Below are 14,335 nucleotides of genomic sequence, written 5' to 3' on the forward strand. Positions count from 1 at the left end.
TGTGGTAGTCTGCCATGCTATCCCTATGTGTACATTAAGTGTGGTGGGTATAAAAGGATATACTTCCAACATACATTATAGATTAAAGTGCGCATGAACAAATGAATTTTCATCATAAATCATGAATAAATATCCTATCTTCATTACAGATGAATCTTGGATGTTTAAGCGAAGTGAAAACGATTAACCAGATATCCAAAATAACGGCATTCTGCAATCATCCTCCCTTGTCAATTTTCAGTTTCGGAGAAAAACTAAAGAAAGACACAAATCTAAACAGATTTGTAAACACAGAATACGCATATGAACAAATCCACACGCACACACGAAAAGGAAAGCATAATAATAATAATAATAATAATAATAATAATAATAATAATAATAATAATATAGGTTTTCCCATTCATTTTTAAACTTTTTTCATTCAATTTCACAAATTTTTACTTCAATTTCGTCGCAAGATGTCGGGAATAGGCCAATCTTACTTTCAAATTCGTCTTTCGTCGTTCATTTTCAAATAAAGTCCATTCAATTTAGTCATTTGGCATACATTTTCGTCATTTACATTTCAAATTCGTCAGTCTCACTCGCAGCACTCAAAACAGCAGGATCGATTTCGTCTTATGTCAATCATTTTCGTTAAATTTTCATTCATATTCGTCTCATATCTCTATACGGTGTGATTTTCCGGTCATTCATGTATTTTTTTTTTTGTCTGTAACCGTTCACATTTTACATTCTGGAGTTAACATACACACAGTTGCCCCCCACACACACACACACAGAAACACAGATACAGACTCACACACAAGCAATCCGAGTACACACTGATACAAATAGACATACCGTCTCGCAAACGAAAACACTGACAAACGATTTCTAGGCAAACATGTTTAAAAGACAAAATTTAAGTGTAGAATCGTCGCCTGTTTAATGTCAAAGAATAGATAACATGACTTTGCTGCTTTCCAGGGTACAAGATTTAAAGTTTGCTTCATGCCTTATGATGCAAAAACCTGAACATAACGAGTTAAATTTCAAAATGTGACACTGACATACTGTCCTGGGTTATGACTTTTGACTGTCGTTTATCCTTCAATCAATTTTGGGTGGCAGTCATGTTTTTCGTGTGTATTGTCTAAGCAAATGGTTAGGGAATAATGTGTAACGATACAATTTACGAGAGAAAGTAAAAATATGTCGGCTTAAAGCTGGTTCACCATCAAAATAAAGGATCGACAACATCTGACTAATTTAAATGAAAAATTCATGAAATTGTGTGAACAAAAACGAATTTGATCTTCACATTCTGCGATCCATCAGCGGGAGGGACGAATTTGAATGACAACTGACGATTCTGAATGCTATGTCTTCGAAAATGTTTGACGAAAAACGAATTACAATGACAATTGACGAAATTGAAATTAGGATTTGCGTTCCACGTGCTTCTCGGGACGAATCTGAATAATAAATCTTTGAAATTGAACGACAAAAGTGGATGGGAAAACCTATGATAATAATAATAATAGCAATAATAATGATAGTAATAATAATGATAATAATAACATGTGTATATATACTAGTATATGCATTCTGTATAGGCGACCTTTCGAAACTGGAACTTCAAGGAGCAACTGGGGCGTGTGCATGCGCTTTCACGCAAGGTCTCTAATAAAAACTGCTGCACTTATTAATGAGAAAGTTGTTTCGGGAAAGCACCATGATTATCCAGTGTAGATAAAGTTATTTGCTCATCGTATGCGATCGGTCAATGTTTGCCTCAGTCCTTTGTAGCCCTGAAGACATTGCTTGATTCTTTTATATCGACCAAACGAGAGAGTGACCTGCATTGAGAAGTTCTACTATTCGATGCTTAATAGCATTCACAGATTACGTGAGGTACGCAGAGTTGAACTCGGAGCGTTGCTTTATGGCATTATATTCAAATATACCATGGCTGAATTCTGCCTCCGTGTCACGAGTATATTGTTGTTTATATACACTTTCCACAGTGGAAGAGTAACTCCGTCGCAAGTCTGCAGTGACGATCTCGCATCGTCCACATGTGAGTATATAGGTTTCCATTTAACGGCAAAATGATTAGTTGTAACATTCATACATCGATCATTATTAAGAGAAGGGAGAAACAGTAGATCAAATTCAGATCCATCCAAACTCATGAAATTCTTCCGTCGAGTTGTTTCTGTTGCAACTGATTAACAAATTGCCTTTTATATCGACGAAAATAAGCACTGAATTGATCAGTGTTTTAGTAGTAGCCATGACAAATGAAATCATGGGCATACATACGCGGGCAGGATTCAAACCCGTACCGGATCTCCGAACAGGCGTCTTATCAGAGTATGTGTCCATGATTTCTTTTGTAATAGCTACTACGAAAACGCTTACCAGGTCATTGCTTATTTACGTAGATGTAAGGCAATTAGTTAATCAGTAATTGCAAAACTCAGATTTCCAAATGTTTTTTTTCTCTCTCTTTTTTTACCGGATTTTATTTAGGTATAATGTTTAGTAACCAAAGGTAGTCAAATGTACGAAAGCAGAATAGAAAACTAAAGTGACAAATTTACACGTACAAAGTCAAATGCCAGGCGGAACACAAGCACAATCGATTTTGATGATATGTCATGAACAAACCGATGTTTTGGACGTTTTTCTAGTGTCTTTTTTAATTCTTTTCATTCATGCATGTAATTTATTTACTCATTTATTTCCATTTCAAGACATTTACAAAAATCAATTGGGGACACAAGAGACCTTTAGGGAATGATCCTCTACAAACAATCATTACATTTCAACTGAGCAATACTCAAACACACTTATACAAGGGTGGATAATACAATCAAAGGAGAAGAAAAAGGCAGAGGCGGAAACCAATACTTCTATACATATAGTTTCAGGTACATTTCATCAGAAATACATTTTTATAAAGCCTTTCAAATTGACTTAAAGTCTTACTACTCTTGACTGATGGAAGAACTGTATTCCAGAAAATAGGGCCATTGTAAAGGGGAAAAAAAATGAAAGATTGAGTTTCTGATTCAGTGGTGTGTGAATATTCTGAGCACTCCTAGTGTTGTGGTTAGGAATTGAACAATTCGGAGTGAAGCGATTGTGAAATGCTTCAGGAAGAATATTGTTAAAAACTTTAAATATCAACATAGTGATCACACTTTCAAGAGAAATACATTTTTGAACAGGTAAAATTTCATCTTCAGCATGGTTAAGAAATAATGGTTTGCTGAGAGCTAAATATGAGGAATTGGTTATCAGACGAATACCACGTTTCTGTAATTCATGAATGCGATCAATATTTTTACTTTGCAGTGAAGCCCCAAACAATATCAAAATTATATAATCATATGTATATTTAATATTACAATATTAAACAATATTACAATTAGTTGTTTGGAATCTTGAGAGCATATCGGAACGGAAGCGTAAATACTAATCCAAAGATTTAGAAATAGATAGCATACAAATAAAAGAAGTAATAGTTAATACATGAGTAAATAAAGTAACAAACTTATCACAGTAGTATTCATTCATTTTGTGATGCCAGTTAGTGAAAGACTCTTTCCAGAACGCACACCTAATGCTTCAAATGCACATTGACTTCTGCAAAGAATCTAAGAGTATTTTCCCACGAAAAAGAGTAGGAGGAAATTTTAGCTCGTTTACTTAAAGTAGTGACGCTGATTCTCTGCCGCACACATCTATATGACTTTGTTTTTTAAAGTGAGTTGGTACAATAAAATGAAATGGAAATGACGAAAAGAAAAGTTGATGAAGACATCTCCATTTATTATTGCAGATGGTTTCTTCATCGGTTGCTGTAAAGAGGAATGCGTGAGGAACGATTACCGGTTCAATTTCAGTCAGGAAAGCCTAACCTCCGATAACTGCACGACGCTTTGCGGGGAAAGCGGATATCTCTTTGCTGGAATCTCTAACGGGACGTACTGTACGTGTGGATATGAATTTAAGTGTTTTGATGACAGTCATCGGCTGAATATATCAGACAACTGTGGGATACCTTGTCCAGGGGATAACGAGCGTTGGTGCGGAGGATGGGGGAAGGTCTTGGCCTACATAGGTAAGTTTGGCTATAAAAAGGTGTTGTTATGATGACAAAAAACAAGAAGGAACGTTCCCGCTCTGCATCAGTCATTTGTATTTGTAATTTTGCTTTGATTATTAACAGATACAGCGTATATCTACAAATATCATGAAGTATATATTGCAAAGTCAGTTAAGTCACACCATGCCATTTAAGGGGAGTCTGGATCTATGTAGTTCTTACACTGGTAAGTTGTAACATAATCATCTTCTCAATATCTGAACAAGAGTCGGCGTTACTAGCTCTACCACATCAACATGATCAAAGCATAATCTACCATCTCTGCTTTGGAAATGTGATCATGCCTTCCACATCCTATATTAAAAGAAATTAGGTGTAAAAATACAAAGAAACTGTTTTCACCTCTCTGATTAAAATTTAGAAATATTTGATATGGTTTGATTTCATCAAACCCGTACATCTCCAATCAAAGAGCCAAGTAACAATCTTCCGTTGGAGCAAATTTGGCACAAGTCGACACGGCCGCAATCGGTAAGCTGGCGTTAGATCAGCGTTTGGCGAATATCTTTATGGTCGCCACTGATGGACGTTGGATACTTGGTTCTGGTTGGCTATCCTGCGTTGGGCCAACATTGGTAGTGTTCGGCAAGGTTGTAATCGGTGAACTCTATGAAACAACGTTGGGTCATTATTTTACTTTTGCCAGTGATTCACGGTGGATATTTTTTTTGATTATCGTACATTGAGCTAACGTAGGCAATAGTCTGCAAGGTCGTAGTCGATAAACTAACGTTGGCACAACGTTGGGCCATTGTCTTACTTTTGTCAGTGATTTACGGTGGATATTGGGTGGCTACTCTATGTTAGGCCAACGTTGCCATTGGTTGGCAACGTAGTACTGTAGTCTTGTAGTTGATGAACTAACGTTGGCTCAACATTGGGTCATAGTTTAAATTTAGTCACTGTTTTACGGTGAATATTGGTTCGTTTTCCTACGTTTGGACAATGTGAGCAATAGTCGGCAAGTTCTGGTAAGCTAATATTATCACTGATTCACGGAGGATACTGGTTGGCTATCCCAAGTTGGGCAAGTGTTTGCAGTGGGTGGCACGGTCATAGTCCTATAGTAGGTGAACTATAACGGTGGTCCAACATAGGGCCACTGTCTGACCTTTTTCCCCAAATAGAGGTAATACACATTGGTTCAATACCTATAACGAATGTTGTAGTTGGCCTATTGTTAGAATCCTGATATTGGCCCAACGACTTGGCCATTGGTCCAGTAAAAAGATCGACGTTGGACCAACGTCAGTACAATTTTTGATCAACAATACACCTTTTACTTTTGTTGAAGTTGCCAATGTTGCAACGTCCCTTACAAAAAAAAGTGTTGTAATTATCGCGGAAATTACCAGGATCAGTACCACAATATAACACAGTACCACAGAAATACAGCAGGCAATGTCCCATGCTCCTCACCCTATAAACTCCTGGGAGACTGGGTGTCATCTGCTCACTCTCAAACTTTGTCTCTCATATTATCTGGGTAATCTCATAAACTCATTTACATACACAAACACAAAATAATCTGCATCCGAAACAAATAAGCACATCTGTGCGAAGTATGTGAAAACCCTGGGCTATGACTGGTGTTTTAACTGGTAACCTGGCCCGTTCCTTGTAAATGGTCCCAATCTACTTGGTTCCAATTAAAATTAAGATGTGAGCATAATCCTAATGATAATGACAGAAAAAAAGGAGGGGGCATAAAAACTGGTCACATTGTGATTTTTTGTATTCCCACTTACCATCCAGCTTGAAACCGGTTATACTCCCATTCCACAGAGATTTTTTTCTCATCGGTCACTCGTCGGAAGCAAGGTTTGTAGCATGCATCCGGCTACCCAACGAAGTGTATCGGAGCACATTCCTATGAATCCGACTGGTGTTGGTCGACTACTATTAGGTCAGTGTCAGACATGACGGGCGTGATCCGATGAGACAAGATTGTCCGATGAAGGAACTAAGCTCAGAGCTTAGTTCGTCACCGGACACTAACAGTTAGGTACATCCTGATTGTGAAGATTGGGAGTCGACGACCAAGTCCCATATTTCGTTTTAAAGTGGAATGAGACCAGGGATCATGGTACAGTTTCGGTTGAGATGGGGCTTCATGTTTCCAACGTCTTTCGATGATGGCTGAGATTTCCTAAATAAAGTGATATGAAACCAATCAGAGGTGGGACCCACCTTTTATCAGGATCGCTTTTTGTTTTACTTTGCTATTGCATAACTCAGCAATTTGAAAACCAATATTCATCAAATAAACTTTGAATTCCTCTTAGAATCGCATGCTCGTTAACATTTCATGGAGTAGTTTCGAAGTATTTCACAAAAAGGTATAAGCTGTATCGTTACCTCAACCAATACAATACAATTTCTTTAAGAAGTGAGAAATGTGGATCGAGTGAATGTAGCAAAGTTAGTTGGACACATCATTGAAAGCTTGAGGAAAATCGGACGATCCGTTCACAAGTGATGAATTGTTCAAGTTCCGGTGCCGCTACTGCTGGATTAGAAAACCACAGCATTTGTGACGCCACCTATGGAAAACGATATAACGAATACCACAAAATGATTTTTTTTTTTTGTCTGTAAAAAGTTCACATTTCCTCGACTTTTTATTCCCCCCCCCCCCGCCTTTCTGAGTAGAGGTAAATAAAGTGACATTGTTAGATGCCAGAAAAGTGAAATAAACACCTGTGTGGCTGTGTGGTATAGCCTTTTGTCAAGACCCTCTCACTGAATGGTGAAGAGAGCCCGAGTGGGGTTGCGCGCTGTAGCGCTCGGATGGACATGCTTCGCATCGTACAGTCACTGTGAGAGGGCTTTTACAAAAAAAAGGCTCTAATTATGTGGTGCTGCTGAGTGGTAATCTCCTGTGGTAGTCCTGTGTAATATTATGTCCAAACAACTGGAATGTCGTGTGGTATTTTCCTGTGATGGTTTGTAATGTATTTTCTGTGGTTTTGCTGTGTGGTACTAGCTGATGTCTGGTATCGTCCTGTGGTAGTCCTGTGGTACAAGTCCAAAAACAGAAACAAAAAATTACAGGAATTTCATCGGTGGTATTTTCTTGTGGTACTGTGTAGTGTGGTGCTGCAGTGCGGTATTGCAACAGGGGTACCACAGGACATTTTTGTAATAATAACAGTCCTGTGGTAGGCCTACATCGATATCGATCCTTGTGGGGTTTTTTTTTGTGTGTGTGTGCTAGTTTTAATAAAATCTTGTACCAAATAGGATACCACACACATATCACAGCTGACTATTCTCTTTACCACATGAGCTTATGGTACAATACCCATCGAACATTCTCACAGCGTTTTGTGTGGTAACATCTGGTACTGCATGATATTCAATTATTACATTATCACATAGATGCGTACACAGCCAGATATTTACATTATCGCATGCAGTGACATAAGCTGGTGGAGCTTGTGGTACATTACACCACAATGTCTGTAGTAACATACATTCTTGTGATAATTCATAATGGTATCACGAGCCTCCAAATACAGTGTACACTCACAGACAGACAGACAGACAGACAGACAGACACACACACACAGACACACACACACATACACATAAGCATGCACGAGCATGCATTCACAGACAGGAACACCATTGTTCATGAACACCTAATATCATTATTAGATTAGCGTTTAACAGATTTATGCATTAAACTTTCTAAAGTATAACAAAGCACCACGTGTGCTGTCAAAACTTAGCCCAACAGTGGGGAAAGTTGTCACAAAATCTTATGTTTATCGATTCCATAATCATATTACGACATAATTATGTTGTTCATGTTTGCTTGACTGTCAAAGTTCTTACTGCTTCAAATAAACAAAGGGTATAAGTTATATTCTTAAAGAGAAAATGAAATAAATTGCTCTTTCTGTTTTTTTAATAGGCATCAAAATGTAAAATTTGTAACAGCTATAGACCGGAGTCTCCCTAAATCGCCACCGACGCCATATCATATCCATCTAAGATTTATAACCTGATTATCTTGCAGGTGATGATTGAACGCTTTTTTAATGGCTCTATTTCATATTCGGTTTTTAATTTCTCTTTAGATGTAAAGGGTCACCACTAGGTCATTAAAAAATGTCTTCTGGTTTTACGTATGTAATCATTGTCATACACTTTATCTTCATATATTTCCGCAGTCTCTTCCTCCAATATCTCGAGGGCCAGTACTAGTGATGAGCCCAGTGGTAAGTGTCTGTACTGAGGTGAACGTCTCCAGTATAGGATGGGTCATTTTTTTTTGCATGGCTCCCTAATAAAAGAGTTGTTCTCCAAATCAATATGCAAATTGAGGCTCAGTAATACCTAAAGCCGAAAATGAGCATAATGAATGGATGTGTGTTTTAGTACCGTCAGGTTTATGCTTGACTATTTTTTTTTTCAATTCTTACATAATCAAGCACGGGTGTTTTTCATGTGCAATGTGTCCGAGTGTGTTTACATGTAGCTCGCAGTAAACGAACATATTAACCAAAGGCATCCTTGAACGTGAAAGGGTTGTTCCAGCAGTAATGAAACAATGACATTCTTTTCCCCATGGCCTAACAGAGTAAATATTCAATGCGCATCTATATCTAACAGCTGACGTTACTGCAAAGCTGTCTTTTAAAATTGTCGAAGTTAGGAAAGAGTGCAATTTGTAGCAGCATCACTGCCTATTGATAGAGCCGCATGGTGGACAACATACCGGCAAAGCTATTGAGATGCATCGCATCCTGGATAGCTCACCCTATGTCAATCAATATCAACTATCCAGTGGCGGATCGGGGGGGGGGGGGGGGTGGGGGTCACAAGTAATCTCGGAGGTCTAAAACAAGTTACAGCACAGAGTTCGAAATTTATCAGGCATGTTTGTATTTAGGCAATGTTTACAGGCACACTGTATCACTAACTTCTTGAGTAATCTTTTAAGTGCGCTCACTTAACCACGACATTACTACCTCTTATGTCTACACCCATGTGTTGATACGTATACGTTTTTACGTATTGATAATGATGTGTATTATCTTTCAATAAACTGAATGGGTTTTGTAAATCTATAGCGTTAGAAGTTCAAACGATAAATAAAACAACAACACTTAAAAATACATACATAGAAAAAGAATTTGTCGTAATCTAGTTTCACAGACCCCCCCCCCCTTATACACACAAATATGAGGTTTTTCATATTTTCTGAAAGAGCTATCCTTCTTCAACATTATTCTTCAGTTTAGTATCTTAACATGAATGGGAAAGTGTGTTTTTGGCAGTTTTTCTACAACCCTTTTTGAGGGAAGATAGAATGATCAGGTATGACTTAGGGGCCGCTTTTCATGTCTTGAAATCCTTTGCACGCTCTTCACTTTCAAGTCTGATAACTTTTGAGAGGATAATGCTACTGCTTTGAAAGTTAGTATTAATCATGGGGAAAATGTGCTAATAGAACATGCTTAATTTCAGCTTAATCTGGTAATCCCTTAATTGTTGTTGCTCCGGTGGTTTACATCCCGTGTTTTGTCCCTTTCCTGGCACAGCTAGCACGGCTTGGTAAAGATTAAGCGCTTGAATAGACTGTGTACTTCAGGAGCCTCTTTTCTCAGTTCACACTTTTCCATTACAGTGTGTGCTTTCTTTCCAGTATTTAGGTGGGTTAGGGGATTCCATTTGAATTGAATTACACATCATTTTAAAGCTTAGAGTCTGCTCTTTAAGAATCTGCCCTTAACCGAAAATCCATGTCTGGCGACTTTTTGTTTGCTTTGTGGTGCATGGTCACATATATCATGCTTATTTAGTTTTTTTTTTTTTTTTTTGGGTCGATAAAAAGTTATGCTTATCTGATAAGGGGAGTTACTTCTTTTTGTTGGATATATCATATATATTAATCTTTGATAATGTTGTTTTCTTTTGTTCTCTCTAGAGCAATCTCTCGACTGGCACTACTATGTGGTATACTTTGCCGCAGGAGGAGTCTTAATACTTGTTATCAACGTGCTCGCAACGTGTTGTATCGTCAGAAGGTACTCATCTACAGTAGATCGGATGTTCACATTCCTCTCTTGCGTCCATTGCCTTCAAATCAACTTGAAAATATGTCATCGTTTCCGCATATTTTATCGATAGAATCACATTTTGTATCACTCTTAAATGGAGAAGTAAATTGATATACAATCACTGAATAATGATTATACCTTTATAATGAAGAGGGCGTTGGGGTGAGGTTAGCGCGAAATGATAGAGATGAGAAATTACTTCTTCGTTTCGAGAAACCATGTTCCATCTACCACAATCGTAACATTTTATTACATTCACGTCAGAACCTCAAAGCTCAGGATTTATCAATATTGCTGGTAGAGCTAAATATTCCCCGGCATTGATTGATATATAAAAAGTAGTTTTTTTATATCATATAAACAATGAATGTTTATGAGTGCATTGGAGAGAATGTTTGATTCGGTGAAAGATGAGAAATTAATCAAAATGATCCATTCAACTCGGCTGCGCCTCGTTGAATGGATCAAAGATTTCATCTTTCACCGAATGAAATATTCTGTCCATTGCACGAATGAAAACATGTTTTATTTGTTTTATATAACGCCTAAAATAGATCCTCGTCATTTGATGTGTTATTAATTTAGAAACAAGAAAGAATCTGAGATCGAGAGAGTGCTCACTGTATGAGCGCTTTACACTAGCGCGCTGTCGCATACACACGCTGCAAACGCAAGAGTTTTATTGCGTTATAGTGTGCCGGTCTCTCGGCGTGCGTGCAATGGACCAAAATAGTATGGATCCAAAATTTGCACGGATGATGATGATGATGATGACGTGTTTAAAAGGACCAACACCTACTAGCACCTGTGCTACCTCTTGGTTCTTTTAGCAACCTCATTGTGTACAACATTGCCATATTGTAGCTCTTTTTTTAGATTAATAGTTTTAGATTACATAATCATTTATAATTTTATATTATAGATTATATTCAATATGTTTTGTTTAGATCGTTTAGACTGTTACATGTAGTATGTATTAATATTGATGTATAAACATGTATTCAAACTTTCCTGTACATATGTTGTTGTTATAGATAAACTCAAACTCAAACTCAAACTCATAGCGAAATGGGACGAATAAACGACAAATCAAATGATAATGATCTTATTAGGCATTAATCAAAATACGTTGTAACTTATATTATCATTTGATTCGTTGTTAGAATGTGATACATAGTTGCGGTCACACTACGAGAAACTACACGCAGAGACTCCAACTCTCCCGCTTTCGAGGGGAGATCTCCCGCCGAAAGCCCACTTTTGCAAAATCTCCCGTTCTCCCGCTTGAGATTTAATTTCTCCCGCCCTGGCACTGTGTCTCCCGTTTGAAATGATTTCTTACTTTTTGTCTTCGTATGTTTTATAAATAAGCCTTAGATAGCACGAGAGACCATCAAGAACCCTAATTATCAGAGCTTCCAGGGCCCAAGCGGGCCCTGGACCCCGGCCACAAGGAACTTTGCGCTCGTGATATGCGCTTCGCGCACATCAAGTTGGAGTCTCCCGTTTGCTAGGGGTTTCAGGCGGGAGAATCTCCAGATCAGAAGGTGCTTAGGGTTGGAGTCTCTGTACACGCAATATGGATTTACTACCTATCTAAGCAGGCCTACATCAAGTAGTATATTTCGAGAATTACATTGGGCAGTGTGACCAGCGAACTGCCAGCGCGAAATTTTCACCACGAATTTCGGAAGATTTTCACTCCTCGCGAAACTTAAGTGTAGTTTTGTTGGTGGTGTGAGCGCGCGCTCAAACTTCTGCAGCATGCAAACTGATGCGTAAGTTTCACGTAATGTGACCGAGGTTTATAAGAAACAGGGTAAACATTGTAACAAGATCTTGCATTCTACCACTTCACTCTCAGATGCAAAAGGCGGCGTACGGTAGCTCTTACGGCTTCCTACCACGCCGATTCCGAGCTAGCGACCTTCACTCCCCACATGACGGAAGTCAACCTTAATGCCACGATTGACTCTCCTCTCAGAAGCTCAACCTTACCAGCGCGTACGGGAAGAGCTAATGGCATAGCATCGGCCGCCAGTTCTTTTAGCTCACGTAGTCACACATTGTCATCACGACGCAACGGTAACACCACAGCTCTCCAAACCTCCGCCATTGACGACGACTCCGAGTACACACAGCTCCAGCACCACTACCAGAAGCAGATCTACATGACACCCTTCGCGGGTAAAAGCATCCGCGCGAAAGGGGAGGGTTCCGCCCGTCCAACTGAAAGGCAAGACGACACGTGCGCCATGCTACGAGCGGGTACTTGCTACAGCGAAGAGAGACTTGTCTCCCCACACTTGTACGACGTTCTGGAGGAGGGTGGCTGTAGATACGCACTCGATAATGGGGGCGATAACGAAGGTGCTGAATGTTCACCGTATACCGATATGGACGAGACACTATATGAAGGAGAGAGAAATAGCCCTGGCACTGATGGGAGTCGTCGCGTTGGTCATAAGAGGAGGAAGGACTATTTCGACATGACGTATATCTAGAGACATTCGTCGTTCCGAGTTTTTTTTTTCCTTTTTTTTTCTCCCCTCTCCCTTAGGCCCTATTTGTTGTCACTTTGTAAATACATACACTGTACACTCATACATCTACGTCAGATGTTAATATGAAATATCCAGGGGAGCTACAAAACACGCGCACACACACACACACACACACACAAAAAACGATGTTCCACTTCTCTCTGCTGTAAGAAAATAAAAATGAATGAACAACAGTAAACAAGAGAAAGTTACGTATAGTTTTAAACTTTTTTTTTTCACGCTTTCCCGAGACACATCTTCCTACAGCTATGGCGTCGCACTGTCGGGAAATTGACACAAGTTGACTATTCGTGTAGGGGTTTCTTTCAATTTCGTGCGAAACTGTGGCCCGAACGTGGTCAAAAGTCAGTCAACAGCCGAAGCATGAACAACGCCTACAAAATGTCACGCGATGGTTCTCGAACCACACGCAATGGCTACGCGAAGATATGAATCTTTATCACGAAGTTTACCAGATGGACTAACAAAGCAAACGAAATATAATGGCTTATGAAGATTTTGCAATCGCTCACGAAGTTGCTGTTTGAGGTTGAGAAACTCCACCGGCAGTCTTATGTATGGCTTAAGATGCCATCACGAATGACCCAATGTTCATACGATCAAAACCAAATTTGACAATGTTCTTTATCGTGTGTCCATCTTTATCGTGTGTCTCAATTTTGGGGCAGTGTGACGCCTGTGCTACTTTCGGTTTAAACTTCATTTTGTTTCATTTCTCCACTTGTATAAATGAAATTATTCTGACAAAATCAACGATTTTAACAAAGTATGATCAAGAATACTCAAAAGAAATACTATCGGTAATAACATGAGTATAGTAAACGTAAGTATTACGCCTACATTATACGTATATTTTATCGTATTTTTGGTATACAGGTGGAGAAGACCGTTATTGATAAACAATTTTCTGGCAATGAACAATTAGCCAATCAACACCCTAAACAAGTGCGTTGCCTACACGATGGTAACCGAACCACACACGAAGATCACACGTAGATGTGTATTTTTAAAGAAGTTACCCGAAGGACACACAGTGACTGTAGCGAATACACACGATATCGTACTACTGAGAGTCAAACGGCCTTACGAACGGTAAAATGGACACACTAAACAAGAAAGTGAACTTCGCAAGGTCTTCGGGCATTTTGTCTTTTCTTATGCCATCCCCAAAACTTTGCCACCGCTTACCACGAAGTTGGTGCTGGAGCTTGAGAAACTTCAACGGCAGCGATCATACGATGGCTAACCTTGCGATTATTATGATTTTTTTAACGATCAGGGCGGAAGTTGAACATTTCCTTTATTGTGTGTCCATGTCTGGCCAACTTCGTTGTTCGTTGATGGGAATAACACAATGTATAAACCACTGAATTACTTTCATGTCAACCAAAAACATTATTTTCGATTTATGGGCAAGCGATAAGGCGCCAAAAGGAAGTAATAATCATCTCGTAACCCACTTTGACATGTGGTTTTGAGCATTACTTTGGTTACGAACTTTCGATGTCATTGAAGCTTTCTGTTCTTTTTCTTAATCC

General features: G+C 38.9%; 1 protein-coding gene across 1 annotated transcript; it reads left to right on the plus strand.

Moving 5' to 3' along the window:
* Positions 1–1,784: 1,784 nt before the first annotated feature.
* Positions 1,785–12,984, plus strand: LOC139729034 (uncharacterized). Its single transcript, XM_071639960.1, has 5 exons — positions 1,785–2,065; positions 3,836–4,117; positions 8,341–8,388; positions 10,101–10,200; positions 12,098–12,984. Exons 1-5 carry the CDS (start codon positions 1,870–1,872, stop codon positions 12,735–12,737), a joined length of 1,266 nt encoding a protein of 421 aa, XP_071496061.1. The 5' UTR covers positions 1,785–1,869; the 3' UTR covers positions 12,738–12,984.
* Positions 12,985–14,335: the final 1,351 nt, after the last annotated feature.

This window comes from Diadema antillarum, unplaced genomic scaffold (genome assembly GCF_040938485.1).
Source record: "Diadema antillarum isolate AM-2024a unplaced genomic scaffold, OU_Dant_1.0 scf00000020, whole genome shotgun sequence".
Classification (NCBI taxonomy): domain Eukaryota; kingdom Metazoa; phylum Echinodermata; class Echinoidea; order Diadematoida; family Diadematidae; genus Diadema; species Diadema antillarum.